The sequence below is a fragment of the Anas platyrhynchos genome, chromosome 1 (assembly GCF_047663525.1).
Source record: "Anas platyrhynchos isolate ZD024472 breed Pekin duck chromosome 1, IASCAAS_PekinDuck_T2T, whole genome shotgun sequence".
Taxonomy (NCBI): domain Eukaryota; kingdom Metazoa; phylum Chordata; class Aves; order Anseriformes; family Anatidae; genus Anas; species Anas platyrhynchos.
In genome coordinates this window covers 110,889,329-110,916,992 of record NC_092587.1, presented here as the reverse complement: position 1 = coordinate 110,916,992, position 27,664 = coordinate 110,889,329, and the positions used below count along the sequence as shown (strand labels likewise).

At 39.9% G+C, this 27,664-nt stretch overlaps 2 protein-coding genes and 1 non-coding gene across 3 annotated transcripts; all 3 read left to right on the top strand.

The window, feature by feature from the left end:
- The first annotated feature begins 180 nt into the window (after positions 1 to 180).
- CRYZL1 (crystallin zeta like 1) lies at positions 181 to 20,805 on the top strand. The gene is made up of 13 exons (XM_027449164.3): positions 181 to 310; positions 436 to 549; positions 4,040 to 4,117; positions 4,624 to 4,696; positions 5,331 to 5,375; positions 9,240 to 9,308; positions 11,274 to 11,407; positions 12,214 to 12,325; positions 16,641 to 16,739; positions 17,413 to 17,534; positions 18,008 to 18,113; positions 19,694 to 19,739; positions 20,383 to 20,805. Exons 2-13 carry the CDS (start codon positions 484 to 486, stop codon positions 20,480 to 20,482), a joined length of 1,050 nt encoding a protein of 349 aa, XP_027304965.1. The 5' UTR covers positions 181 to 310; positions 436 to 483; the 3' UTR covers positions 20,483 to 20,805.
- On the top strand, positions 3,163 to 3,233 carry TRNAG-GCC (transfer RNA glycine (anticodon GCC)). The gene has a single exon. It is a non-coding gene; the product is annotated as a tRNA-Gly (tRNA).
- Positions 20,806 to 20,952: 147 nt separating the features above from the next.
- On the top strand, positions 20,953 to 27,664 carry DONSON (DNA replication fork stabilization factor DONSON). The gene is made up of 10 exons (XM_038166114.2): positions 20,953 to 22,750; positions 23,007 to 23,087; positions 24,219 to 24,422; positions 24,655 to 24,833; positions 25,114 to 25,292; positions 25,379 to 25,502; positions 25,614 to 25,712; positions 26,262 to 26,460; positions 26,771 to 26,986; positions 27,271 to 27,664. The coding sequence occupies exons 1-10, from the start codon at positions 22,490 to 22,492 to the stop codon at positions 27,406 to 27,408; spliced, it is 1,680 nt and encodes a 559-aa protein (XP_038022042.2). The 5' UTR covers positions 20,953 to 22,489; the 3' UTR covers positions 27,409 to 27,664.

Genomic DNA, 27,664 nt, shown 5'->3' with positions numbered 1-27,664 from the left:
GAAGAAGGGGCGGGGCTTCTGTTTTGCGGCGCTCTCCGTTACCCCGCCTGCTGGGTGATGTAGTCCGCGCTGGCAGCTCCTCCCCCCTCGGCACTGAGCGACAGCCCGCTTAGCCAATCGCAGCCCCGCTTTTACGCCGAGCGGCAGCCGCTTCCACCAATCGCCGCGCGGCGGGGCGGAGCCCGAGGAGGGAGCGAGGCGGAAGTGCTCGCGTTGCCATGGCAACCGCCTCTCGCGGCCTAGCGGCGCCCGGGAGCCTGCCGCCGCCCGGGACCGCCTCGCCCGGAGCCCTTGGCTGCCGCTGGCTGAGGTGGGCGCGCTGGGCGGCCTCCCCCCGCCTACACCTGCCCTGAGCTCACAGCTCTTACGGTGCTTGCAAGAAATTCGCGTTCTGCTTAAAAGCACAAAGCTCCGGTTAACTTGTTTCCTTCGTAGGTGCCGCGCCGGGCACGGTGTGGCTGCCGTGCCCCCTCCCGGGCCGCGATGAAGGCCTTGTACTGCCAGCAGAACGCGCCCGGGGAGGACGTGACCTTTGTCTTCCAGGAAAGAGTGAGTGCCACGGCGCGTCCTGCACGGGCGGGGGGCCCTGGCTGGGTGCCACCAGGGTGTAAGATCACCCAGCGCGTCGTTGGGCTGGAATTCGTGTTATCACCGCACAGGCAGGCCGGTGAGGGAAGGTAGGGCAGGAACATCGTACCGTCGTGGCGCAGCACTCGGCCAGACCAATGGTAGACTGTTTTATAGACCGGTTTCGGTGACTGTGCTTTAAAAATGGCTTTTTTGAGCATAAAATAAATAACCGCTGGCTTCATACTCATGCATGTCCCTTGACTGGATTTTCTGGTCACTGAAAAAGCAGAAATAGAGCTTGAGAAATTTACTGTGTTTGAAAAGATTCTACCATTAACTTTCTCTCCTCTCGCAAGTTCTTTGCTCTTGTCCTTTGTGCTTTGATTGAAAGCACAGTGCATCTTCCTGCAGCTTGAAGGAACAAGGAGACAACTAGTTTTCCATCAAACGCAGTTGAAACTATTGTACTGAAGAGCCTTTCTCTGTTTGATGTAAACATTAATTGGCTAAGCGTACACGAATTGGTGGCGTAAGGCTAAAACAGGATGTCAACAAGTGTGTGTTGATGCAGTATGGGAGTCTGAACAGTTGAAGAACGCTTACATGGTTCCGAGGATGTGAACCTGTGTTTTTAAGTGAATCTCTTACATGTATAAAAGAAACTAATGTATACCCGTATAACATAGATAGCTCAGTATACCTATAAGCTATGTATCAAAATGAAATGATGTAGTATTGGTGTGACTCTTGCTTGAATCGCTCTAAAGTCACAGAAGTGAGGCACATTTAATGAACTGCCTGAAGGGAAGGATGCAATAAGATGGCCGATTGTGATACTGCCAAGATGCATATTCAGAGAGCTATCTTAAATCCACTTAAGCTGATTATGAAATTGTGCTTTTGCCGAAAAGGCTTGATCACCCCTCAGCGGCACAGCTTTGTTCTCTTCCTTTCAATGGTTCTAAGAGTCATGCAGCAATAAGGTGAGGTAGATCAGCCCACGTGTCCGACTGAGAGCTAGTAATTTTTTAGAGATTAGTTCACATCTGTGTGATGGCTTCACAACTGCTGGCTCCAGCGTGGAGGAGGGGCTGGGAATATGTAGATGCTGGCAGCAGGCAGGCCAGGCAGCTCTGGTACACTCTTAGGTATGCTAAATTAGATCTTGAACTGCTCTCCTGGGTATATTCTTTGTCTGAGCACTTGCCTATTGAAAGCTCTTCAGATAGGAACTAATCCTGCAGGTGTCTGTATAACACCCAATACTACGGGATCCTGATCTGAAATTAAAATAAATATTGAAAAAATGAGGGAAAGGAGAGCCAGTTGACCAAAGAGATAGAACAGCAGTTGGTTAATAGAAAATGAGGGGCTTGGATGAAGAATAGCAAACCTTCCTTACGTGGTGATTGGTCAAATTATAATATTGACATTTTAAGTTATGAATTCTGGAGCCAGTTAACAGCACAAACATTTTGTTGTCTCTTTTTGTTCCTAAGGCTTGTGTTCTTGTATTCTTTTACAAAAAAAAAAAAAATGGCAGTTTTGTTATGTGCATTGTAGCAGTACTTAGGCTCACTGAGCTATGTATACTAAAAAGATATTTCTAAAGAATATTCTAAAGAATATATAAGCTTGAATTTGCATAAATCCCTTAGATTATAAGTGTAGGGGGTTTATTTTAACCAGAGATGCAGTATTGATGTAGTTCAACAGCCTACAGGCTAGGCTGTTTTGTGGAACCAAGAGTGAGAATCCACTTTGGTTTGTTTGAGGAGCAGGAGTTCAGTCTGACTGGCAAAATGCCTTCCAATTTTAAAGGAACACCATGTGTTTAGCTCAGCTGGGGTGAGAAAAAGTTCATCTCAGCATTCCTCACACAGAGGTTCCCCTTCACGTTGCTAAGCCTAGGAGAAAAGCAACAGCAGTTTGTTGGGAACAGTTTTAAAGAACAGATGAAGGAAAGCTTAAACACTTAGAGAAGATGTCTTGACTTTAGAAGTAGAAACTAAGCTCTCACGACTTTTTGTAATTGTTTCATTTTGACTCCAACAGACATTACAGGCCACAGTATAACCTGGAAATAGTTGTTTTTGCCTCTAGTACCTAAGGTATCTCTTCAAAAACTGGGGAGTCACCAGTCCAGAACTCAATTTGGCTAATGAAATGCTTTAAAGTAGCAGTACTCAGCCGCTTCAAATCATTCCAGGTATCAATCCCAGAAACAGAAGTTGGGATAGTAAGGGAAGGCTTCATTAGTAGAATATTCTTGTATGTGAAATGCCCATCATTTGTGGGGTTCAACAGCAGTCCTTAGTGGTGCAGTTTCTTTGACATCACTGGGACTACTTGAATATTTACCTCAGTATGACAGCGCAGTATCTCAGACACTCGTGTCAAAATTCTCTTAAAATATAATATATTTTTAACTTATTAACTTATTTTAATATTAAAATATAGTTGGAATTACATAGTGAAATTCTTTCAGGTAAGGCTGTGATATTTAATGTGCAGGAGCATAAAAGACAAGTAACTTTAATTGAGTTTCAGCAAGGTGGTCAGTTTGTAGCAGCAACGTATATATTGTATCTGGCATTGGTGGTTCAGTGGTAGAATTCTCGCCTGCCACGCGGGAGGCCCGGGTTCGATTCCCGGCCAATGCAGAAACGCCCAAATTTTTGTGCCAAGAAGGCCAACAGCATCTGGCTTGCATCAGGAATAGTGTGTATAGCCAGCAGGAGCAGGGAGGTGATCATCCCTGTACTCTGCTCTGGTGAGGCCGCACCTCGAGTACTGTGTTCAGTTTTGGGCCCCTCGCTACAAGGAGGACATCGAGGCCCTGGAGCATGTCCAGAGAAGGGCTACGAAGCTGGTGAGGGGCCTGGAGCATGAGTCCTGTGAGGAGCGGCTGAGGGAACCGGGGTTGTTTAGTCTGGAGAAAAGGAGGCTCAGGGGAGGCCTTATTGCTCTCTGCAGCTACCTGAAAGGAAGCTGTGGGGAGCTGGGGGTCGGCCTCTTCTCACAGGTAACTAGTGACAGGACTAGAGGGAATGGCCTCAAGTTGTGCCAGGGGAGTTTCAGGTTAGAAATTAAGGGGCATTTCTTCTCATAAAAAGTAGTCAGGCATTGGAAGGGGTTGCACAGGGAGCTGGTGGAGTCACCGTCCTTGGGGATGTTTAAGGAGAGGCTGGACGTGGTGCTGAGGGACATGGTTTAGTGGGTGACACTGGTGGTAGGGGAATGGTTGGACCAGATGATCTTGGAGGTCTTTTCCAACCTTCATGATTCTATGTGCTCAAACTGGTGTTTTAAATCTACTGCAATATCAGTTTCTTTTTTCATCGAAAACAAATTCTTGTTCTGACTACAGGACAATCTAAAAGACTGTGGGAAAGTGCTTTCAAGAGCTTGAGAGGATTCTACTGGCACATTCATATTACTTTGTATAACGTCTGTAAATTTGTCCTAGGAAAACCTTCATCCTACAAGAGACAATGATGTGAAAGTACAAGTTAGAGCCTGTGCACTGAGCTGGATAGATACAAAGGTATTTGCTTATTTTTTTTGTGAAAGCCAGGGGTGTTTACAGTTTCCGTTGAAGTTCTAAGCCAGTGCTTTATCTGGTACCTGGCACTAATCCATTTATGACATCTGAGGATATGGCGTTACCACTGAGAAACAGGGCACAGGATTGATGTGGTATTCTTATATCTCTTTAAATAAAAGGCACCTGTGATTTGGTTCCTAATTTATGGAGAAAGATCAGTTGTCACTTGTGAGCTCTTCAAGCAAAACCCTTTTATCATCCTCTGCACTAAGTCCTAGTTTGGCTTGTCAGCTAATGACTGTTTTTATTTTTCTTTATATGCTTCTAAATTTAAATACATAAAGAAAGTTTTAATATCAAATGAGGAATGGGTACCTGCTCCTCCCCCCCATTTGGTAGTGGCCCAGTTTTCCTGTTGTGAATATCAAATGCTGTAAGATCATAATAAACATGTATAGTTTGAGCCTTGGTGATAGCAGGAAGTTATAACCATTATTTTCATGTAGCTACTGTCAGAAATGAAAATGGAGAAGGATCTTTTACCTGTTGGTCGAGAAATTTCTGGAATTGTATTAGAAGGTAAGTTAGTACAATTGTCTTGTGAGTGCATGGAGCAAGAATCGAGGTCTGGTAATCCAGAACAAATAGTGTTTGCATGCTACACATTTAATAGTAGGAACTAGAATTTGTTTTCGTAACGAGGCTTTCCCTAAATTAGTAATGATACTGAAATGAAAGTAAAGGAACTGAGCTGTAGTGCTTGCTTATCTGTTCAGAGTGCTTGAAAAAAAATGCACAGCAGCTTTCTAAATGAAATATACAAAGATCTTAAGATCTTATCTCCACATGCTGTAATAACCTTTAATTTATTTGTAAAAAGTTCTTGTTGGAATAGTGAAGGCATTCAGAAATTCCTGCAGTGTTTCATTTGCTTATCCATCTTTGATGCGTAGTTTAAAGCCTCGATCTTTGAAATGCATGTACGTGTGTGTGCTTGCATGTAACTGTTTGTAGATGGGGTGCCAAAGTTTAGTGGAGTAAAAGATTCTCTTTTGGTATGTGCATGCTTAACAGGCAACATACATTTTTCACTAGTAGGGTTTATTTAATTTTATGAGCTAGTGATAAACAGCGCTCTCAATGCGTGCTTAATTTCATCTGTAAACATTTATGTCCATACCTTTTTTCCTCATATTCCTCTATTCTTCACCAGTTGGAAGAAAGGTGTCCTTTTTTCAGCCGGATGATGAAGTAGTAGGTAAGCTAACTCTTGTTTCCTTTCTCAGCTAACACAATCATTAATCTTTTTATAATGAATGGCTAAGCTTATAGTCATTGCTAAGGCTACAATTGAAGGTGTATTTTGAAATTTTTAACTGGCGTCACATGAATAAGCACCTATAAATGAAAATCTTCACTAAAAGTGTTCTCCTAGGGAAGGTTTTTGGTTATAAGAAGTTTGGGTTCCCAGTTAATGTCATCTATCATAGTCCTACAGCGTTCACCGGATCTAGAAGAATATACGCTAGGCATGTATATTCGTGTATAACGAATATACTTGTCCTATTAGCCATGCAAACCGGGTAATCTAGAGGCAACCATCTGAATAAATCAACAGCAATCTGTAGTTGTAACACCTCCTTGATGTAATTAATGCGTATCTTTTGATTTTTCTGTGTGATACAAAGTCTAGGCTTGTATTTCCTGCCTTCTGGAGGATGATATTAAAAATACCCCTTTAACTGCTAGTGATGAATCTCTTCTGCAAGCATACAACACTGTTCAGTTTCTTCTAAATCACATCAGTTCTTGATTGAGTGAAGAAATTGAGTGGTCGTAACTTGAATATGCAAGTAGATCCACCAGTTTTAGTGGATTTTCTGAGCTGATTAAAGTAATGAAATGTGCTCAGGTGGCTTGCTACATTTGCTACAAGGCCACATTTAAAAGGCAACACTGGTTCAAGTTGCTTATTTCCTAGAATCTTCATTTGTACTGCAGATGAGAATACTTTTTTTATTCTGCTTATGAGAGTAGATTTTTTTTCCCCACAAACTTTACTGTAGGGAGCCTCTGTTTTCTGATCCCGCTGTAAGATTGTTGGCAGAGAAGCCCATCAGATGGGCAAGTGGTAATCACTGTGCTTCTGTTGTTTGTTTGGGTTTTCTTGTTGAAAACAGACTTCTAGATCAATCACATGGAAAGTGTTAGGGGCTTTTCCTGCTGGAACTTTGGCAGACCTTTCGTATCATTAGCTTCAAATTTAGCAGAATGAGATGAGCAATCATTATTATTTACTCACCACAGAAAGTGTAATCCTTGCAGGTTGGAATTACTATTCCATTTTATGGGGTGCAGAAATGGCTTTACTTTGTTTAATAAAGTAGGATAGTTATGGCCAAGCATTTTCAAGTCTTGCACATGAATAAGTTTAAATTATGAATAGTATCGTTATTGTGAAAAGTATTGCTCATTTGGACGGATACCTGACATGCTCCATCTGTTGAATATTTTAAAATAACACTTGTTTCAATCAACTTCTGTTGTAGCTGAGGGAATACAGTTTCAGTAAGTAATTAAGTGGAAAAATACACCTCTGAAAACCTGTCAGTGGACCTGAGAGTGCTAAGTAGCATTCTGAGTGGGAGTAGTTGTAAGTCTGACATTAAGGGAATGGAATCAGTCATGGAATCCATACTTGGGTTGCGAGAAAAGGAGAGATTCATTTTGCCTGGGTTTTGGGTTTGTCCAAGTTCTCTGTTGTTTTTTTTTTACTCTTGAATACTGAATGTTTGCAAATTCAGGAACAGAATAATTGGAATTACAGTTGTGGAAAGAGAAAGATAAAGAAAACAGCATTAAAAACTTTAACCCTGAAAGAAAGAAAACCCACGTTTCTTTTTCTGAAATACTGGTATCTCTTTGCATTTCCTTTCAAACTCCTGTTCATTCTTATGTATCCAATATTCTTGCTATAAAGACAAAACACAGGAGTGAAATGTTTCTTTTCTATAGTAAATTTTTCCTGACAGGCACGCTTCCCAGTTATTGCTGGTGAGAGTTTCTTTGTAATTAATGAATGAGCACTTTTAAAAGAGAATGAGCAACTGCCAACTGATTTGGTTACCTGTGTGCTTAATAACATCAAACTGTCCCAAAATAATTGTCAGAAACACGTCCACTTAAATTTTACCAAGAAGCTTGTCCTTCTGTCAAAGAATACGGCCCCGGTATATACATCTTACTGAGTGTAACAGTAATAATGTGGTAACACAGTTCCCATTGAGAAATCTTCTCTTTCATGTGAAAATAATGCTGTGTTCACTGGAACTAGCTGGTGTGTTAATTCTTTAATCTATAGCTAAAATCATACCAAGAATTGTTTCTCCCCATTAAAGGTGTTCTTGTTTTTTTTTGTTTGTTTGTTTTTTCCCTGATCCTTCTTTTACCTTCCAGAGGAGATTTCTTTGTCTATGTAGCGTATTCTCTTAAATACAGTTTTCTGTTTGGTTAAGATATATGCAGGAGTATAACCTCAGACCTGCCATTTTGAGATACTACTTGACAAGGAATCAAAAATGTCAGCTTTGTTTGTTGCTCTCAGCATCTTTCAGCAATCAGTTATACCATGTTGCTCATTAAAATGAGTGCAGGGGAAATTATCTGGAGAGCTAAATCAGCTGTAAATACTTGGAGACACGTACCTAAATATAATATATATCTGCTTAGAAATTATGATGGTTAGACAGTTTGAGTGTCAGTTCTTCTCCGTGCCTCATTACTAAATAAATAAATGCATAAAAGCCCTATGCTGCGTGGGGTATTTCTGACAAATAAGGTGAAAAATCTGATTTTGTACTCGTGTCAAACGCTTGATGTGTAAAGCATATAGAAAATAAAGGTCTATGCTTAATGTTGGAGCTTCTGGAAGCATTATGAGGTATACCGGCTTCAGAAGGTCAAGGGCACAGTTCTTTAAGATGCCGTATCTCCTGTGCTCAGTATAAGGGTCATTCTTCTGAGTGGTTTTAGAGACCCTGAAATCAATGCAAGCTGACAGCGATGTATAATGACTCCTCGGAGGCTGTAACATACTAGAGTCTCTAGTGTTAGAACATAATGCAGCTTGTACCTCACTTTTTTCATCTGTTTAGAAAAGAAATGTCTTCATGTAATATTCGTTCTTCTCTTTTTTTTTTTTTCCCTATTATAAGATGTTAGAATGCAAACTGTTTTAGGTGCCAAGGCTATTATAGTTTGCTATAAAGATATCTTCTATAGTTTATAGTCTATATAATAAACTATATTACAGTTTACTATAAAAATATCTTCATTTGGAGTATGGTACTGTATTAATCATCAGTGATGCTTTAGGATAGAAGATATTTCTTAGGGGCATTCTTTATATTTCTTAATATTTTGTACGTTAAATTAGAGATGACTAAGTGTGAAAGTAAAATCAAATTGTCCGTGATGTTGTAAGAAAGTGTGTTCTGAGATTCTTGCCCTTCTTGCGTTATTTCCTAATTGCATAACAGCAGCTGTAGATAGCTACTTTGAGCTTTTTATTGTTGCTGTTCCAGAGAAAAAGCCTTGAAAGAGCTGCAGATATATATTGCAGCACATGGTTTTGAATGGGAGTTGTGAAAGAGCGGTGGAAATAGCAGCCAGATTTGCTAAGGATTATCAACGTGCTTACCTCTAGTCTTCTGTTCTAGTGCCTGTAGCTGTAACATAGCTTGGTCTGTGCCCATTTGCAACATTAGAGCTCAATTTTCTTTCTTGTTAGCCGTGGTCCAGAGCAGAAAGTGGAGCACTAATCAGTGAGAGAAGTGTGAAATGAGTTCAGACATAACCTGACAAAAATCAAGGGTGCCAGTAGTGAAAGTCTTTCAGTAGCGTCCCCATTTTTTATCCACCCAACCTCGAAGTGTTGTTTGGAGCACCTCTGGAACCATCTTGTGACAAGGAGTTACCTTGTCAAGTTCTCTTAAGCTGTCATAAACCTGACAAGAGGGCAACTGATCCACGGGCCTAGTGGGACTAAAAATTTCATTAGGAGCTTGTTTTGGTTATATTGTAGGCTTGCTTGAAATTAAAGGTCTGTGTTAATTTTTTTCAGGAATTTTGCCCCTGGATTCTGAAGAGTCTGGCCTTTGTGAAGTTGTTCTAGTTCATGAGCATTATTTGGGTATGTAGTTCACGTATTTTGCTAATATTTACACTTACTGTACCTTTAGAATTTGGTTTCGCTTTAGTACTAGGGAGTTGAGTCACTTGGACTTCGGGGCAAACTTGTGTGGCAGTGTTCAGACATCCTGTCTACTCCACCTATTCATAAAAGCTTTGAATGCCATGTACCTCAAAGGCTTTTTATTTGCTGTTATCTTTTAAGGGGTTAAGGTTTTGTCTAAACCATGCAAGCTGACTCATCTTTTTTTATTTCCTTCTAACTTCCCTTCTTGTTGCTTTGCTTTTTTTTCTCCATTGTTCTCACCTCCTCTGACAAAAAATTTAATAAGAAATTTTCCTCACTTTGACCCAATTCAGGAACATCAGTTATGACTGAACTAACAGATGGGGTAAAATCAGCAGATCAGAAGCTGGAGAAAGGAATTTTCAGGGATTGAGGATCAGGGAAAACCCCATATTGAAACTTTCTTCTCAGCTATTGTAACTTTCCAGTTTCCCTTTCCTGGGCTTAGAGTGCCTTAATGTATAGAATACCGAATTTGGGAGTCTGTGCTTCTCCTGACTGCTTGTTGTATTCCTTTGAGTAAGCTACTCTTGCTCAAATTAGTTTGTGTTTCTGCGACTGTCCGTGGATTCAACTTCTACAGTTAAGAGAGGACTCCTTTAAATTTGTTTATGCCAATACTAAATCCCTTCTTTTGCTGTTTAAAATAAGTCAAAAGATCCTTTCCATGCTGTTGTTTTTAATATATTCAAGGCATAACTCAACATAAACAATACTTGTTTGAAAATGAAGTCTTCCTGACTAGCTTTGGCAGATTTTGAAAGGGAAGCTGTGGACTCATGGGGATGAAAAACATTTGTTCTTTCTAACATTTCAAAGTACGAATCCCAAGATGTGTGCTTATAACTATATTTATGATTAACTATAGGCAGAAAATGTTTCTGACTTTTTTAAAACCTTCAGTACTTTACTTTGTGCTTAGCAGTATTAGCTGGTACAAGTATTGATGCTGATGATAATCCCTATAATTTTTTTCCCAGCACATAGATAAATGATTCTAGGTGATTGCATTGCTTATGGTCCTATGTAGCTCCCCTGATTCAGGCTAAACTGCCAATTTTTAGGCTTAAAGGCAGACCAGACTCTTCCATTATTCCTTTCTAGTGCCATAAGAAGCTGGTGCTTGCTTATTCAGTTCTGTGACAGACTATTTTTATTTTTTTAGCTTAGTATCAAGCTGTCTGCTAAATCATGTAAACTGCGTACATTAAAAATGATACTTGAACTCAGGATTTCTAGCTGACAAAGCTGTTTGCTAATTTTACCTCCCCAGCCGTTTAAGCATGTGGATAGAATGGGAAAACACTTTCTCCTGTAGATAGAGACAACAGAAAATAGATGACAAATAATGTTATCTTGACCTTCATTTCTCTCAGAATGTGCTATAACCTCCAGAAGCTGTTTATACCCATGGATTATGAAGTAGAGAGAAGATTATAACCTGTAGAGAAAGAATTATGAACTCATGGGGTGGAACTTGCATTGTATGTTCTCAGTATCAGAATCCTCCTTGTGAAGAGACCTCCTCAGATTCTTTCTGTCAGGTGGTTATGGTAGGAGTGGGTCTTTTTTCTTTTTTCCTGTTTAAATGCTGGACTTGTACGTGAATGTGCTCACAAGGGTACTGCAGAAGCAAGTTGATTATTCTCAGAATAACAATCACCTTTTCCACTTTGAGTTCATGCAGTCCTTCTAACTCTGCCATGAGCCACAACATTGGAATATTGCCTTTGTGCAATAGATTATAATTACATTTATAGATGATGTGACTTGTATAATTTTCTTTCATGTTCTAGAAACTGATGAAGCCTAAAAATCGTTCAGATTGAAATGTTGGGGACTGGCTGTTTTTTCCCATCTGTTTTTGTGTTGTTTTTGTTTTTTTTTTCCCAAAAACAGTTCGTAAACCAGAAAAAGTTTGCTGGGTTGAAGCAGCAGGGACTGTTCGCGATGGCGTCCGAGCGTACACAGCTTTACATTACCTTTCCCAAGTGTCTCCTGGAAAAAGTGTCCTTGTAATGGATGGAGCAAGTGTAGGTAACAACTGTGCAGTAACAATTTTGATACAAATTGCCTCTGCTGTAAATAACTGTCATATCACCAGAAACACTGGATTTCTTACAACGTGCTAAACTTATCGAACTCTCTATTCTATTCCTGGCAGCACCCTTAGCTTAATGGATTAGTAGGAAGGGCCCTCCCACATAGGATACTGAGCCAAGAATACAATCTTCTATGTGTTGTGTGGGTCGTGAAGAGGTAGTTCTTTTCTGCTCTTTTACTTTGAGGGGTTTTACCCTAAGCCTTCAGGTGTAACTGGGGGAAAGTGCCTTAATTTTTTATTCCTTTCCCACCACTGCTTTTCGGCTTCTCTCAGATATAAATAATTTCATTTGCATTGCTGCAGTCTTTATTCCTAATGAAGATGTGGAGCTTGCCACAGCCAAGATTTGTTAATGTAAATGCAGCTGCAGCTGTTTTCTTGGTACCACTTCATCCTTCAACAATGGAGCAAGCCCAAAGCTAGAAGTTACAATTGCAGTTACAGTACTTATGTTTCTAAGATAGGATCTGAGCTATTTTGGTGAAGAGGAGAACTAGTTAACTCCTAAAAAAATTGTTCGTAGCTTCTAGTACAGGGAAAGACTTTTTTGGCTTCATTTGAAACAGAAGCAGATCTGTGAATATTCAAATTCTTGGTTCAAATTTTATTAAAGGAGTAAGTTCACTTCTGGTTACTCTTCAGACTTCTCCTGAATGGCCTTTGCAATATAACATTTCTTAGAGTGCATCAAATTGTCACTGTAAATAAGCCCATCTACCTTCTTTTCTTCTGCAGCCATTTGGTACAATAACTATTCAGTTAGCACAACACAGAGGAGCTAAAGTGATATCTACTGCCTACAGTCTTGAAGATAAGCAGTTCCTGGAGAGGCTTAGACCTGCTGTGGGTAGGTTGCATTCTTCAGTGCTAAAGTTTATGCTTATGGAGAACTTCTTGAAATGTATTTTCAAACTAGAAGCTTATTTCAGTAGCTGAAAACTAAAATACAAATTTATAAATAGTCTAATTAATTAGTCTTAAAATGTATTTTGTACTTTATACTTATTTAACTTCTGTTTTGGGTGTATTTAATGGAATTTTTCTTCTTGGTTTACATTTTATTCTTTGTTATTCATTATTCTGGTGATGTCTGTCTCTAAGTACTTTCCATCTCACATACTAGGGCTCTAGTTCTGACTTTTGGCCTAGCCACTCAGAAATGTTTTCACTTTCTGAAAGTGTTTCCTGTGAACAAGAAGACAGCATTACTAAATCACCAGTCTCACAGTTTGTAATCTGTGTACCTGAGTCAGAGTTCAGATGCAATCATATACTTGAGATAAATTATTAATCAGACTCTAATTCCTTCTAATAGTGTTTTATCAAGCTGTGGCAGCTGTTTCAAGTACTGTTGTAACTGTAAAATGATGCATGTTTTACAGCCGTCAGATGCTCAAAGGCTTTGTTGGATTTTCCTATTTGCTAAATGAGCTTTGCACTAAGTATAATACTTACGTTCATCTATGACTTCTATTTCTACCCTGTTAATTACATTTTTGTCTTGTCCCCCCTCTGTCATAAATAACAGTGCCATTTAAAACATGGGAGAAGGCTCTGTAAAATATATTGGCATCTTTTTTTTGACCAAATTTTTTTTTAATCCAATTCTGTAGAGTTGAGGAAAGTAGAATATTTCTTTATCCAGACTGTTCTAAAACAATAGATGACATTGCAAATCCAAATTCATTGCAGTCCACAAACTCTGCTGCACAGCGATCAAAAGGTTTAAACTAGTGTCTGATTCTTCTTCCTCCTCAAAATGCAAAGACTGCGCAGTATAATAAACAATTAACATTTTTAAGTGTATGTTTTTTTTGTCATTTAAAGAAATACATGTAAAAGTAGAGGCTGTTGTTGTAAGAATGGCTAGTATGAGGGGGAGCTTTGTGTATGCAGTTACATCTACGTATGTTACAGTTGCATCAAAATATGTATGAGTTGAGATCTGATTTCAAAAGATAATGTCAAGGTTAACTGTCCCTGACTCTGACTCCTTTCCTCTTTGTTGTTTTGCGCAGTAAAATTATTTACAATGTTGGCTTTCCAAATGGAGAATTACCAGCAGTTTTGAAATCCTGTCTCTTGGTCTGAGTGACTAAAAACAGGCACTGCTGATACGCAGGTGCACATACTATTGTCCTTGTGTTCTCCCTGCTGGCTCCAGAATTGTAAGCTAGCAGAGGGATGGAATAAGCCAGAGAGCTGCTCTTTAGACACTGAGAGAACGGAGTTCTTGTCAATTTTGATTCCTTTCTGGCTCCTGAGAACAGAACTGGCAGTGGAAGCACAGAGACAACACAGTGTGCATGTGCATTCCGGGGCTGCACATTCACACACATCTGCAGGGCTTGGGGAGTGATTCACTTCCAGCCTACCAAGTGAGTGTTTTCTCTTCCAGTAGTAGCTCTGGAGCGCTGATAATGCGGCAGGAAGTGGAGTGCTGTGCAGAGGTTATTACACAATAAGAGGGAGAAAAACATTTTTTGCTGTTGAACATAATGATCTTCAACAGGGTAGTACAAAGTTTTGTGCTGGGAATGTAACCATTTCTTTAAAGACGCTACAGACTTGTATCTAGATTTTTATATCATCTAATTTTTTTCTCACCTTCACAAAAATAGTTATTTTTCCTTTCATTTCAGAAGTCTTTTTTTTTTTTTTTTTTTTTACTGTAATAGAAGACACTACAGACACCAGAACGTAAAGCATTTTGTGAATGCTGTCAATATCTAGAGGTTTGTTATGCCAGCTGCAACAGGGTAAAAGAGTAAATACCACAGACCTTCTAACATTTCACTTTGTAATATGGGATTCATTTTGCTGAGATGAGAACTTTAATAGGGAAGAAAGGACTCAGCAATTTTATTATCCTAACCCTGTCAGCGTAGGCTAATATGAGTTTGGTTTGCATGGCATACATTTTACTAGCATTTTTAAATTATATGAGTGCTAATATAGATGCAATAAGTAGTCCAAGTCTTGCGAGAGATAGCTAAGGAGACTTGCTTCTAATGTCTGTGGGTGCAAGTTTTTTCAGTTTGCTTGCTGGCTTTTTGTTTTTTAATACCAGTCTATCAGCTGACAATGAGCCACAGTTGGTGTTATCTGTAAGTATGTCATAACTGCCTCGTGAAATGTTTGAAACTACCACCTCTTGTAGTAAGAAGGCTGTTGCATATACAGCCCATGTGTGTGCTTGTGTGACAACCATAGGGGTTTAGTTTAGCAGTTTTGCAAGTGTTTGGGGGACGTAGACATTAAGGGAAGAAATTCTGAATTGCAACTCAATTTCAAGTAGAGATATAACCTGAGTACAGCATGAAAAGGAGGAATCATCTGAGTGTGACTGAAGTAGAAGTTCAAGTTCACGTGTAAGGATTTGTATTTAAGCCAACAGGAGGGGGCCTTCACATGCCTTCAGTAATCTCTGAAGTAAATACAGTAGTAGCATGAGAAGGAGGGAAGTATAATGAATTTTGAAATGCTGATGCCCATGTTTCAGACTAGAGTCCAAATATTAAATAATGTGATAAGTTGCTGGTGGAGAACAGAAGGCATATACATATACACCTACCTGTATGCATAAACACATATACATGTATTTATTCTGCTCCCTAGACTACCCCCTTTTTTTTGTTTTGTTTTGTTTTGTTTTGTCTTGTCTTGTCTTGTTTTTTGTTTTAAACCCAATATTGAACTTCCAGTGAATGTTTCTGGTAAGAACTCATCTGAGATTTCATGGCTGTCTTGACTGCACTCAGTAAACCAAGTAGCAGATCTTCTGTATGGCAGTTCTCAAACGGTGTAGCAGATGTTGCTGGGTGAGAGTAAACTCTGGAAGCAAGCAGTGGAAATCTTAGTGTTTCTACTTCTCATCAGCAGTGAAGGAAGAGAGAAACGAAAGCCTTTTTGCCAGTCAGAATAGTGTTAGTTTAGAAGTTGCGCAAGTCACTGAAGTGGAAACTGAACCAATTTACAAATGTTTTGTGAGAAATTTCTTCTAAATTACAAAGGACTGTAGAAAATGATATAACTTCATGCTCAGCCTTTTCCATACCGAAGAAAGAAAGTACTGGAGAGAAATTGTTGCAGCATTTTGTTTGAATGCTGAAAATTGAACAGTGTTTTGATGGGTTCCGTTTGAACCACTGGATTGACTTAAGTCACAGAAATGAAGTTTTGCTAAACAGAAATCAGAAAATAGTCAAACTGATTAAGCTATTTTATTTTAATAGTGAGATTTTAGTCTATTAAATCAAAATTGTAAAAAGTAAAACTACATTGATATAATTTTTTACACCATGTCAAATCTCCTTGTTGAGAAAATATCTTTAAGCTCCTGACTGAGGAAAATAATAACAAAAACACCTGGGTTTTTATTTGCATACAGAAAACATGACTATCACATCACTACTAAATCATGACAATGTATGGGTTTTGTCCGAATAATTTGCTTTGGGTGAATAATATTAAATGATTGACCTAAGATTTGAATGCATCTTAAGATTTCATTGGAGAAAAAAATAAATGAGTAAATATCCTTTTAATGATCAGTTTCTTCATAAGAACAGTCAAGTCAGTGGTTCATTAGCAACTGAATTTTTGGGGCTTTTATGTGTTTTCTTCTGACATGAGAGACAGGACTCCATGCCAGGGAGAAGAGGTTTTTGTTTCCCACTGATGTGGAAGCAGGGTTAAGGCTCTATAAGGGATTAGCAAGAAGAGGTGTTTATGTAAAGTAAGGAGAGGAAGATGTGCTTGTAAAAGTCTCCCAACGCATTATTGCTGCAGTTATCAGTCTGATAGATGATTTGAAAGTTGGAGACATGAAATAAGGTACCTCCTTATCTCCAGAACTCATTATTTTTGAAAAAAGTCAGCATAGTAAAGAATGACCTTACAGTAGGATTCTAATTCTTGTAGCCGCATACTATATCCTGCCAAAAATCAGAAACAGACTGGAGTTTTACTTCTGGATTAATCTAATACTTATTTTTGGTGTTGATTTTGCACTGTATTGGGAAATGAAAACCAATACATTGACTTAGCTTATTGGCTTAGCTGTAAACTTTCTCATAATACATACAGAAAGTAGGAACTCTTCTGCTGTAAATCTAAACTATATTTTTACTACAACTGACCGAATGTGTTGTTTTGTCTAGCCCGAGTGATAGATGTGTCAAACGGGAAGATAGATGTGGCAGAAAGTTGTTTGGAAGAAACAGGTGGCCTGGGAGTGGATATTGTAGTAGATGCTGGAGGTAAGTAACCCACGAGAACCTGGTCTTCAGAGCAGCATTAAGTTTTTTTTTTTGTTTATTGTTTCCAAGTAGTTAAGGTGGACGCTGCATCACCCCAGAAGTTATACACTTAACTGCTTGATCCCATATAATTTTATGCACGTAACTTTACTCAATAGATCTCCTTAAGCTCTCCTCATATCACCCTCTAGTGGAAGTATCTAATAATGTTGGTCAGCTGCTAAATTTGTCTGAAATATTTCTCTATTTAAAGCTGAAAAGAAACGTTTTTAAAAGTAGGGCTATGACATCATTGTTTATGCTACCTTAGTTTAATAATCTAAAATAATCATCATAGTTGAAAAGTCTGAAGGTACTATTTTTAAATGAAATAATTAAAAAGCTTCTTAGAGTTCCACTGTCTTAAAAGCAGTACATATTTAATTTCATGAATCTTCTGCTTTCTCAGGTATTTTCATGAGGCTAACAGCATAACAGAATTACAGTGCTGTTCCAGAGAGCCCTCATTGATTGTGTGTATTCATATGCATAGATTCCAACTTGTTTTCTAAGACCTAAGACTGTAAAAGAATCCCAAGATAGATGGTTTTCAGTACAGGAAGAGATGCACTTCATTTTCAACAGTGACTGCTTTCTTCGGAACTCAAATGTATTTGTTCTCTTATTTTTCCAGTAAAATTATATAGTGCTGAAGATGAATCGACTTCAAAATCGCAGTTGCTGCCTCATAAGCATGATATCATCACTCTTCTCGGTGTTGGGGGACACTGGATAACAACAGAAAGAAATCTTCAGGTAAAGATACTGTCAGCAAAGTAGTTTGTACTGCATTATCTATATGAATGTGTCTGAGCTTCTGCCGTGGCTGAATGGCTCCCCACTGTTAAATAACATCAATTTTTACTTAAGAAAACTTTCATATCCAGAAAATGGAAAACATTCAGCTTTCATATTTTTCATTTTATTTTCCTTTGTGACAATTTTGGGGCTGTCTGCTCTAACATAGTAAGTTAATAGCTTGGTTATACCAAGGAAATATTAAAGGATCTATTTTGTTTGGCTCAAAATATTAAACTGGCCAAGCAGAAAAGTATCCCTGAAAACTAAATATTACAAGTTTGTTTTACTTGTTTGAAGAATAGTCAAAGGGTGTATTGTGTTTTTTTTTGTTTGCTTGTAGTTTTTTAACTGTAAATATAAAATAACCATTTAACCTTTATTTTTGAAAAGGGAAAGATAATGAAATATTTCTCTTCATTTTGGTTAAGCTGGATCCCCCAGACAGCCATTCCTTGTTTCTTAAAGGAGCCACCGTCTCCTTTCTGAATGATGAGATATGGAATTTGTCCAACATACAGCAAGGGAAGTATCTCTATATCCTTTTGATGGTAACTGAATACTGACTGCTAAGGGATGGCTGAAAATGTAACAGGGAAATTAACTAACACGTTCTCTTCTACTCACACCTGTAACCTAAAGTTCAGCACAGCTAAGCATTACAGTGTAACTGAAGTATAACAGGTTTGTGTTTTAAGCAAGTCCTGATTTCCTCCTAAGTACACGCTTCATTAAAAGTAACGGTGAAACATAACATATTCTGGAGAAAGTAGTGTTTTGGTTTGAGACTGAGCCAATTAATTGAAGCTTTAATTCTACAGGTGTTTACATTATACATAAAGATTTTGGAATACAGTCAGTTTAACTGTAAAAGTTAAAATATTTTGGCTTCATAACCTTTCTCTTACTTGCTATGATATATATGTAGCATGTCACTGAGCAAAGGTGTGGGTGTGGAGGCAGGAGTGACTCCTTCATTTGCATTACCTGTGTTTGGTCTAAAGGAGCTGGACCCTGAGCTTGTTGCTAGCAGGACAGTTTTCAGTGGATTGCTTCAAGTAATAGAAGGTTTCTTTATGGCTTTAAGGACCCTCCCTGTTCTGCACTGCAGCTTATGAGATTGCTGAATCACTTTTGCAGTTTAGCAGAACTGCAGAGGCCAGGTGAGGATTAAGTCATTATATTTGAGAAAGGACTAACTATACTGCAGGGAAGCCCTTCCCTCCTCCACTGAACTCTAAAGTAGATTAGGCAAGGTCAGACACACTGAGGAACTATTTATGGGATATAGGTTATCATAAATGGTTTAATCTTTTGGTATTTCTGTTGAATGCTTACCAAGTAGTTATCCACATATTTAAAAAAAAAAAAAAGCTGACTAAAACCATGTTGATTTTTTTTGTCATCTCCCATGGTATCTGTAGTAATAACAGCATGCTTTACCACCACAGGCATTAAAAGCTGATAGGAAAAATCTGCTTTTAGATATCTACATCTTGTGCAATTCCTGAGTCTATGGCATGAATAGTTTCTGAAGAAATCACAAGATGATAACTTTTTAAAACAGCTTGAGATTCAAATGTTAACCATATTGCTCTTAAAATGAAGTTGTTTTTTCTTTAGTTTCATATACACTCTAAATAGAGGATCATCTGTTGCATTGACACTAGCTAAGAAATCCTTAAAAGCGCACAATGTTGCTCCGAGAATTTACAAGCTCTGCCACACTCCACATTTTATTATGATTTTTACCTTTAATTTCTCTATGAATAGAAGGAATAGTTTAGCTGTTACCAAAATCAGTCATTTTTATTGTGCACAAAAAGTGTGGTTACCATTCTGATTAATTAGTGTTGTACTTACTGCAGACTGCATTTGTCTGTCTTAACCCTTTGCTTTATTTTAAGTTATATTTTCTATATTTAATTTCTACATGCTGTTGTAGGAACGGTTATTTCTGATACGTAAATAAATCAGAAATAATGACTGAAGTTAAGGTTAATTTTCATTTTGTCTTGATCCTGCTGGTTTTTATATAAATACAGAGCTGTTACCAACCTGATGGTTGAAAGAATTATCTGTAGATACGCTGCTACCTTGACAGACCTCTTAGATACGCATTTTAGAAGACATAATGGAGAAATTATCAAGTAGTGTTTTCAGGTGAGATGATTATTTTTCTTTATTCAGCCTTTGGAGTAATCTCTTGCCAGTGCTGTACTGTAAATGTATATTGGGATGCTGAGGAAAAGATGTCTCAAATAGCTTACATGGTTCTGTTTATGGTCTGTCTGCAATATAGCAGGCTAAGCATAAGGAAATTGGGTAAAACCCCAGATTCTGCTGATGCCAATTTAACAGAGGCAGCACATTCTTTTCTTGGTGGAGGAAGAGCATATATCTGTCTGCTCAGCAGTGTGTCTGAGAAATGGTGCTGTGTGTAAGACAATAGATTTGTCTAATATTCTTTTGTAAGAGTGACTGCTTCACTAGATAGGAAGATAACCATAATGAGGTGGGAATGGAAGATCCTTTTATTAATGCTCAACAGTATTACTGTTGAGCAAAAGCCTCTCCACCACCACCTTTTCCCTGTAAGAAGGATATCTTTTAATTAAACTTCTCTTTCCTGTTTGCTCTAAGGCTCTTTCTTTCTTCTGCAAACTCAAGCAAAGCTATAAAACTTTATTGTGTTTAAGGAGTAAAGTTTGCATAGTGAAAGTAAAGTCTATAGCAGTAGTCCTAGAATGTTTCTGTTGACCTGAGCATGCCCATCAGATATATCTGACACACTGTTCCATTTTAGGCCTCAGCTGGATGAACCGATCCCATTGTATGAAGCCAAAGTTTCTATGGAAATAGTTCAGAAGAATCAAGCAAGAAAAAGACAAGTCATTCAGTTCTGACATGTAATTTCCCAATTTCTAAGCCTGTGGAAGATAAAGAAAAATGATATATTTAAGAAGAAATGAGTGTACACTTTCAAATAATTCTGTAACCAGAATTTAAAGATCTTTTGTACCTCGGCACAAATGGTCTGTGAAGTTCCTGAGACTTCAGAGGGTTTTTTTGGGATCCAGTTAAGCAAAATATTTCCATCAGCAACTTCTAGAGACAGTCTTGACATACAAATCTTGACTGCCCTGCTTGCTTTACAAATGTCAGTAACATCTATGTGCAACCTCATTTGTTGTTTTTCAGCCATAAGAAATTAAAGTGGAAAAAAATGCTGGTTTGGTTGTTTTAGTTCTCCCTTCTCCAGCCCCTACCAATAATTCCCTTCATGTTTCCATTTTCTTTTTGACTACTTTGAGACTGAGCTCTGTCTGTAGTACACTTAAGTCTTCAATCCACATTTAAAATCGTTCTATAATTGAAAGACAGGGTGGCCAAGCCATCAGGATTGGCAAAGATCCTAGAGGGGAGAGATGGTACTGACAGTGGGAGTTCCCCCCCTGCTGATTCTCTTCATTTTAGCAACCAGAGACTGTAAACCTGACTTATTAGCTTATGGACTGTAGGTACTATGATTGTGTGATTCAGTTGTTTGAGGCACTTTATGTGTCTTGCTATAATGTTCTTTGATATCTTTCCAGTAAGATGTTTGTGTTCTGTGCACTTTCACTTCTCCTTTTTAACCTCAGTCCTATGCATAGCATAGCTCAAATTTGTTTATCCAGCATCCTCTATTACCATGCATTTTCTGCAGATCAGTAGTAGAGAGGGAACTGCTGTTTTTCTTCAAGGCATGTGGTTTCCTACTTGCTCTTATTTGATAGCAAATTTTTTCAAGTGGACACCAGCACTTTGAACCAGTGTAAGAAGTTAGAATATTTGAGTGAAAATGGATCGTCTAGAACCATGATTCTAGAACCATCTTCTGTCAGTCACTGGATTCATAGGTTATTAATAAAATGATGCAAGGGAAGTCTATAAAAGCATGAATAAATCTTATTTTAACTACTGATGTGATGTAACGCAGCCTTGAAAATAAGTAGTGCTTTTACATGTGTGCACACATCTAAGTATGCAAGTCCTCTGCTAGTTTGAAATTTCTGAAGCTTCCTACCCAAGTGCTAATTTTTTCCTAATGTTCCTTTTAGCTTAAATGCTTTTAAGATGAAGTAAATCAGAGGATACCAAATAAGAGAAAAGAAATAAGGCTTAATAAAACAGGAATCAGTGACAAAACTCCAGAAGAAAGCTTGTTTTCTTAATAGCTTAGCTCTTGTTTTACTAGATCTTCTGTTAATAGGTATGTTGTTCCTGTCTGTAAATAAAAATGCTTTTTGGGCTCTGTATGCAATAGATCAAGGCTAGCTCTTGCTGTGGTTATCTTAGTCTTTCAGCTAGATCAGGTTATGAAGTAAATGTCTCTGTGCTTTGGCAGATTTTGTGGTGGTGGGTGCCTTGTAGCCCCTCTCTGAAGCAGAAAACTCCAGGGGTGAACCCTAGTTAGTGCTGATGGGCAAACCCAGCTCGCTGCCCCAAACAGACACAGCGTCTGCACCTACTTTCCCATATTACCCCATGGTGATCATATTTGCACGGGTGAGGTGGTTTTTTGCGTGTTTTGTTGTTGTTTCTTGTTTGTTTTTCCCAGGTGTGCAACATCTCTCTTGACTGCTGTCAGGTAGCAGTTTCCGCGATGCCTGACAAGAGACAACCCTACAGGATGTGTAACTCCTTGGCTTCTTTGAATATTTATTTATTTGTTTGTTTGTTTGTTTATTTATTTTAAACCATTTTTTTTCCCAGCGGGTGGGTCAGCGACCCTCCAAGTCCCCCACCCCTCAGCGCCCCCCACAAGGGGCCGGACAAAATGGCGGCCGCCGCCTTTCCCCCTCAGCGCCGCCCCGGGGCGGAGCTCGCCCCTCTGCGCGCCAAGCCGCGACAGCGGCTCCCGCCGGGCCATGGCCGCCCCCGCTCCCGCCGTGCCCGGCTACTCGCCGGGCTTCAAGAAGCCGCCGGCCACGCTGCGGCTGAAGCGCAAGCGGCCGCGGAGGAGCGAGCCCCAGGCCGAGCCGCAGCCCTGCGCCGAGGCTCCGCGGGTCCCCACGGCGCCCGCCCGCCGCAACCCCTTCTCCAGCCTCGACAACGCGCCGCGGGGCCGGCAGCCGCCGCGGGAGCCAGGGCCGGAGGGGGGGCCCCCCTCGGCGGCGCCTTTCTGGCAGGTAGGGACCGGGGGGGTCCCTCCGACCCCTCCGCCATCACCCGGCCCTCACGGAGCTTGAGGGGAGACGGGGCTGAGCCCCGCGGGGGGGGCAGAACCTGCGGGTGGGGCGGCCTCGGGGATGGGTCCCCCTCAAACTGCTTTATAAACGTCCCTGTGGCGTGTGTGTGCTTAGCATCTGTTGGTGTTTGTCTGCAAGGCTCGTTTTTTAAAAATATTACCTCGGTTCATGCGTCTTACGCTCTTCTTTCCTTCAGTTCTTGGAGTCTGCTTACGAAGATAAGCCCAGCAGGAGCGCGGAGCGCCCTGAAGGAGCCAACGTCCTCACCTTAGCCGATGTACGAAGCTTCACGTAATGGCTCTGAAACAACTCCAGCTGTTCATAATTCACGGGGAAGCCTAAGCTATTTAACTTAGAACTGGTTCATCCTCACCTAAGATGCACTAACATGTCAGTGTTCAAGCTGATTCCTTAAATTGCCTTGAAGTTTACCTCAAGGTGACATTGTTTTAAAAGCCAGCTTTCTTCCTGACACTGTCACTGTTGTAGCTGACAGAGGTTGCTCTCTTCTTCCAGTTTGATTAGTCTAGTTACCGTAATCCCCCTCTTTCCGAGATTTTAGTTTTGTTGAGGTAAGGACGTTCTAAAGCAGCTGCAGAAGGGGAACACGCACTGCTTCGCCAGGCTCATAGGAAAGAGAATACCTGAAAAACAATCCTTGAAAGAGTTTCGAGCAGATGAACTTAAGTTTCTGAATCTATAAAATCATTAGCCATCAAGCTAACATAGCAGGATAGAAAAATGACCTCTCAAAGAGAACAAGCTGCCCTGGAACTCCCCAGTACTTTTTTTTTTTTTTTCCTTTGTCCTTTAGGAAGCAACTGACACTACAATTACCAAGAGAGGACTAAATGAAAGGCTGTTGTTAGACTAAGCTTTTTTTTTTTTTTATGACATTTGTAAAGACTGCTGTGAACAAAAAGCATCTTTTTTTGTAAACAATACAATGCAGTATTGCTGTTAGAATTTGGTTACTGACGTAAAAATGATCAGTTGAATATAAACTGTGACTTCGGTTACCTTATGAAAAGTCAAGCTATGTAGCTTGGAATCTAGAAAATCTGTCTCAAAAACTACTTTTAATAAGTATGGGCCCTTAATCTAGTGCAAATACTCCCTTGGGATCAACATGAGCTAGGTCCTTTTGCTGTTACACTACACTGGACAGAAACTTTTAGGAAATGACAGGTTTGCCATGTGTTTTTAAAGGCTACTGAACTTCAGATGTTACATGTAATAGCTGCAGTCTTGTCTAGTCCATGATCTGGTCTGCCTGTCAGGAAAGGTGTATTAAATCAACATGGGAAGAAACCTAACTATATGAAAATACAAATAGCTAGTTACATTTATTTTTTTATTATTATTTTTATGTTCCTTGGGTTAACTGATGCTATTTTTGTTTTGTAAGGACCTTCATTTACCTGCTCTTACACCCGATGTTCCCACCTCACCAAGGCATGAATTTCCTGCAGACTGGAGTATTAAAACACGACTTCTCTTTATGTCTTCTCAACCTTTTACCTGGGCAGAGCATTTAAAAGCACAAGAGGAAGCTCAAGGATTTGCTCAGCATTGTAGAGCAGCAGAAACAAACTTGCCACAGAGCGTACAGGTAATAATACTTCAGAGGGAGCTTGAAGCTCCAGCTTTATAAAGGAGAACGTACCTTTGCATGTTTCATTCATGTGCTGGCAGCGAAGGTTGGTTGCGTTTTGTATTTATCTTATTTGCATTAAGAGTAAGGTTCATTTAGACTATTCATCTAATTCTGTTTGTACCCCAAAATATAACTGTTGTCTTAAGTAAAGTTCTGCTGTCCTCATGAACTTCTTTTTGTAATCTAGGAACCAAAACTGTCAACAGAACTGCGTTGTGCCTTTCAGCAAAGTCTCGTGTACTGGCTTCACCCATCGCTGCCCTGGCTGCAGCTGTTTCCTCGTATTGGAGCAGACAGGAAAATAGCTGGAAAGGCCTGCCCGTGGTCACAGGACGAAGCCTTGCAGCAAGCGCTAATGAGCGAATGGTACGTGGAACCACAGAATTCCTGTGTTTAGTAAGATTAAGACATTGAGATTTGAAGTTCTCTTCATGCTTTTGTTTGGTGGTTTGTTTTTTTGTTTTTGCTTCAGCTAAAATGCTCATTATTTTGAGGACCAGGTTAAGGAAATACATTTAAGACCAAAGCGACCTTCTGGTGTTAAATGCCCCTCTCCCCCCACAGTTGCTGATTTGGATAGAATTCTCTAAATCCTGTTAGCAGGTTGTTTTCAATGCTTCATTTGTTGTTTGGTTCTAATTTGCAGGTCTGTCAGCTTTACCTCTCTGTACAACCTGCTCAAAGCCAAGCTGTGTCCCTACTTCTATGTATGCACCTACCAGTTCACCGTCCTGTTCCGTGCAGCTGGTCTTGCAGGGAGTGATGTTATCACAGCCGTGATTTCTCCCACAACCAGAGGCTTAAGGGAGGCCATGAGAAATGAAGGTAAGGTGAAACCACTCCTTACCGATAAATCGCAGTGGTTGTGCGTTAGAAAACCAGTCATTGCTCCCTTTCCTCCTCTGTTCAAGGCATAGAGTTTTCCTTACCTTTGGTAGAAGAAAGTAGAACCAGAAAACAGAAAAACTCTGAAGTGAATTTGGAAGCAGAAGCTGATAAAAGCCCTGAAGTGAGCAAAAGCCCTGAGGACGGAGAGTAAGTCTTATCAAATGCTAGAATTCAAAGGCGCTTCTAGACTCCTGCACATTCCGTTTGGAAAAGGTTCACAGAAAGTATTGCTCCTAAAACTGATTCTGTGTTTCTCAGGGAACCTGCTACAAGTGATGATGATGAAAGTTTCTCTTGGCTTGAGGAGATGGGAGTCCGAGATAAGGTTAAAAAACAAGATGCTATCTCTATTAAACTGTATCCTTTCTTTGCATATCGCAGTGTATTGCTCAGGAAAACCCAGCAGGAATTCTTGTGGTATAGATTTGAGTTTTATAAAAGAGAAATCTTGTCTCAACTTCCTGAGGCTGCCCCACAGCAATGCACCGTAAGTGGGGACAATCAGGGGACTCCCTTCAAAAGCAGAATCCTGATTTAAAGTAAAATGCTTATTTTTTTGTTTGCTTTGAGGAGAAATTCATAGTAAAACTAGGGAGTTGCTAACTTCAGAGATATTTACTAAATATGTTTGGTCAGCTGTTAAGACATCAGACCTGAAAATACTTCTTATCTCACAGCTTTAATAATGAAATCAGAAGTCAGATTTGAGATCCTGCTTAATATTTCAATAAGAAATCTAAGTGTAAGGGTTGGCTTTTGTTGTCTTTATTTTGTTTCTTTTAATGATTTGATTGGTTGAAGGAGTAGGGAGAGCAGAAGCATTTCTTGACCTGCCCTGCTCTGATTCCCGGGTCCGTTGATGCTTTTCACCTGCTGATGTTTTTCCTTGGACTCCAATCAATTCAGTCAGAAGGAGAAGCATGAAGTGCAGGTGGATCACAAGCCCGAATCCCTCGCATTGGTGAAAGGCACAAACACCTTCACTTTACTGAACTTCCTGATAAACTGCAAGAGCCTCGTGGCTGTGGCAGGCCCGCAGGCAGGGCTTCCACCAACTTTGTTGTCCCCCGTTGCTTTCCGAGGCGGAACAATGCAAACGCTCAAAGTAAGTAATACCGCAGCCCCTATGTCCCAGTAATGAAGTAGAAGAGAAGTACTTCACTCAGAAGTAGATCACTGTTTTTGTATAGTCACTGTATTTCCTTCAGGTACAACAGAGTAAATTTTGTTGCTGTAGCCTGAGTCAGCATTTTGACTGCCGTGATACTTGTATGTAGGTATTGAGCTCTAAGTTGACAACAATTAAAAACATTCTGAGCTTGTAACAGGGCTGTGGCACTGCAGTATTAAGGTAAATGAAAATTCGGACTTGATTTGGTGTGTCAAAAACTAATCCTCTGTGCTTTTGTCTTCAGGCTCGAAGCATAAATGCGAAAGCCAGGGTTCGCCTGGCATATGAAGATGTCTTCAGCTTGGAGGTCATCGGCCCCGTCATGCCGCACTCCCTCCATTCGCTGACCATGCTGCTGAAGGCCGCGCAGAGGGGAGCATTCTCTGCAGTGCTCTACACCCATGAGCCAACAGCTGTGTTTAACACTAGCCTTGATAACGCAAGCACTGCCCCGAATAAGGTAAGCAAACTAGAAGAGGCCATCTTTCCTGTCAGGAATAGTATCCATATTACAAACCAAAGGGTGCTGAGTGACACAAGACTCTTCCTAAATACATGGGGCTATGCCCCACCGCTTGTGATCACCCCAGGCAGTCCCTGCGGCTTGTTCTTCCCTCAGAAATGGCATCGTCAGAAAACTAGCTTTTAGGGCGAGTTCCCCAGAGGTACATAAATAAGCACTTCAACCTACAGGCATTTCAAACAGCTATGTTTACACATTTCTCTTCTTGTGAACTTCTTCAGGAAACCGTATGCAAAGACCTTCCTAAGTGTGGACTGCATTCTAAAACTTTGGATCAGCTGAGCCAGCTGCCAACGCTGGGAAAATCTTCCATCCGATTTCTGGAAATGAAGGACTACGTATATACCTGGAAGTCCTAGGTGCACATCACTTCAGGTTCGGGATCAATATCAGGAATCTCTCTGGGGTGCAGTTGCTGTATTGCGTTCAGGTCCACACACGCAGCACCTACGTGGTACTAGGAGGGACGTAACCTAGGCGAACGTCACAGCCAATGTTGCACATCACCCACCACAAAATGCTTGGAAGGGCTTTCAGAGGAAATTAAGGAAAAGGCTTTGGACATCTCCTTTTGTATTTTAGAAAGCTTTTTTAAAATAAAATTTTATAAAACCA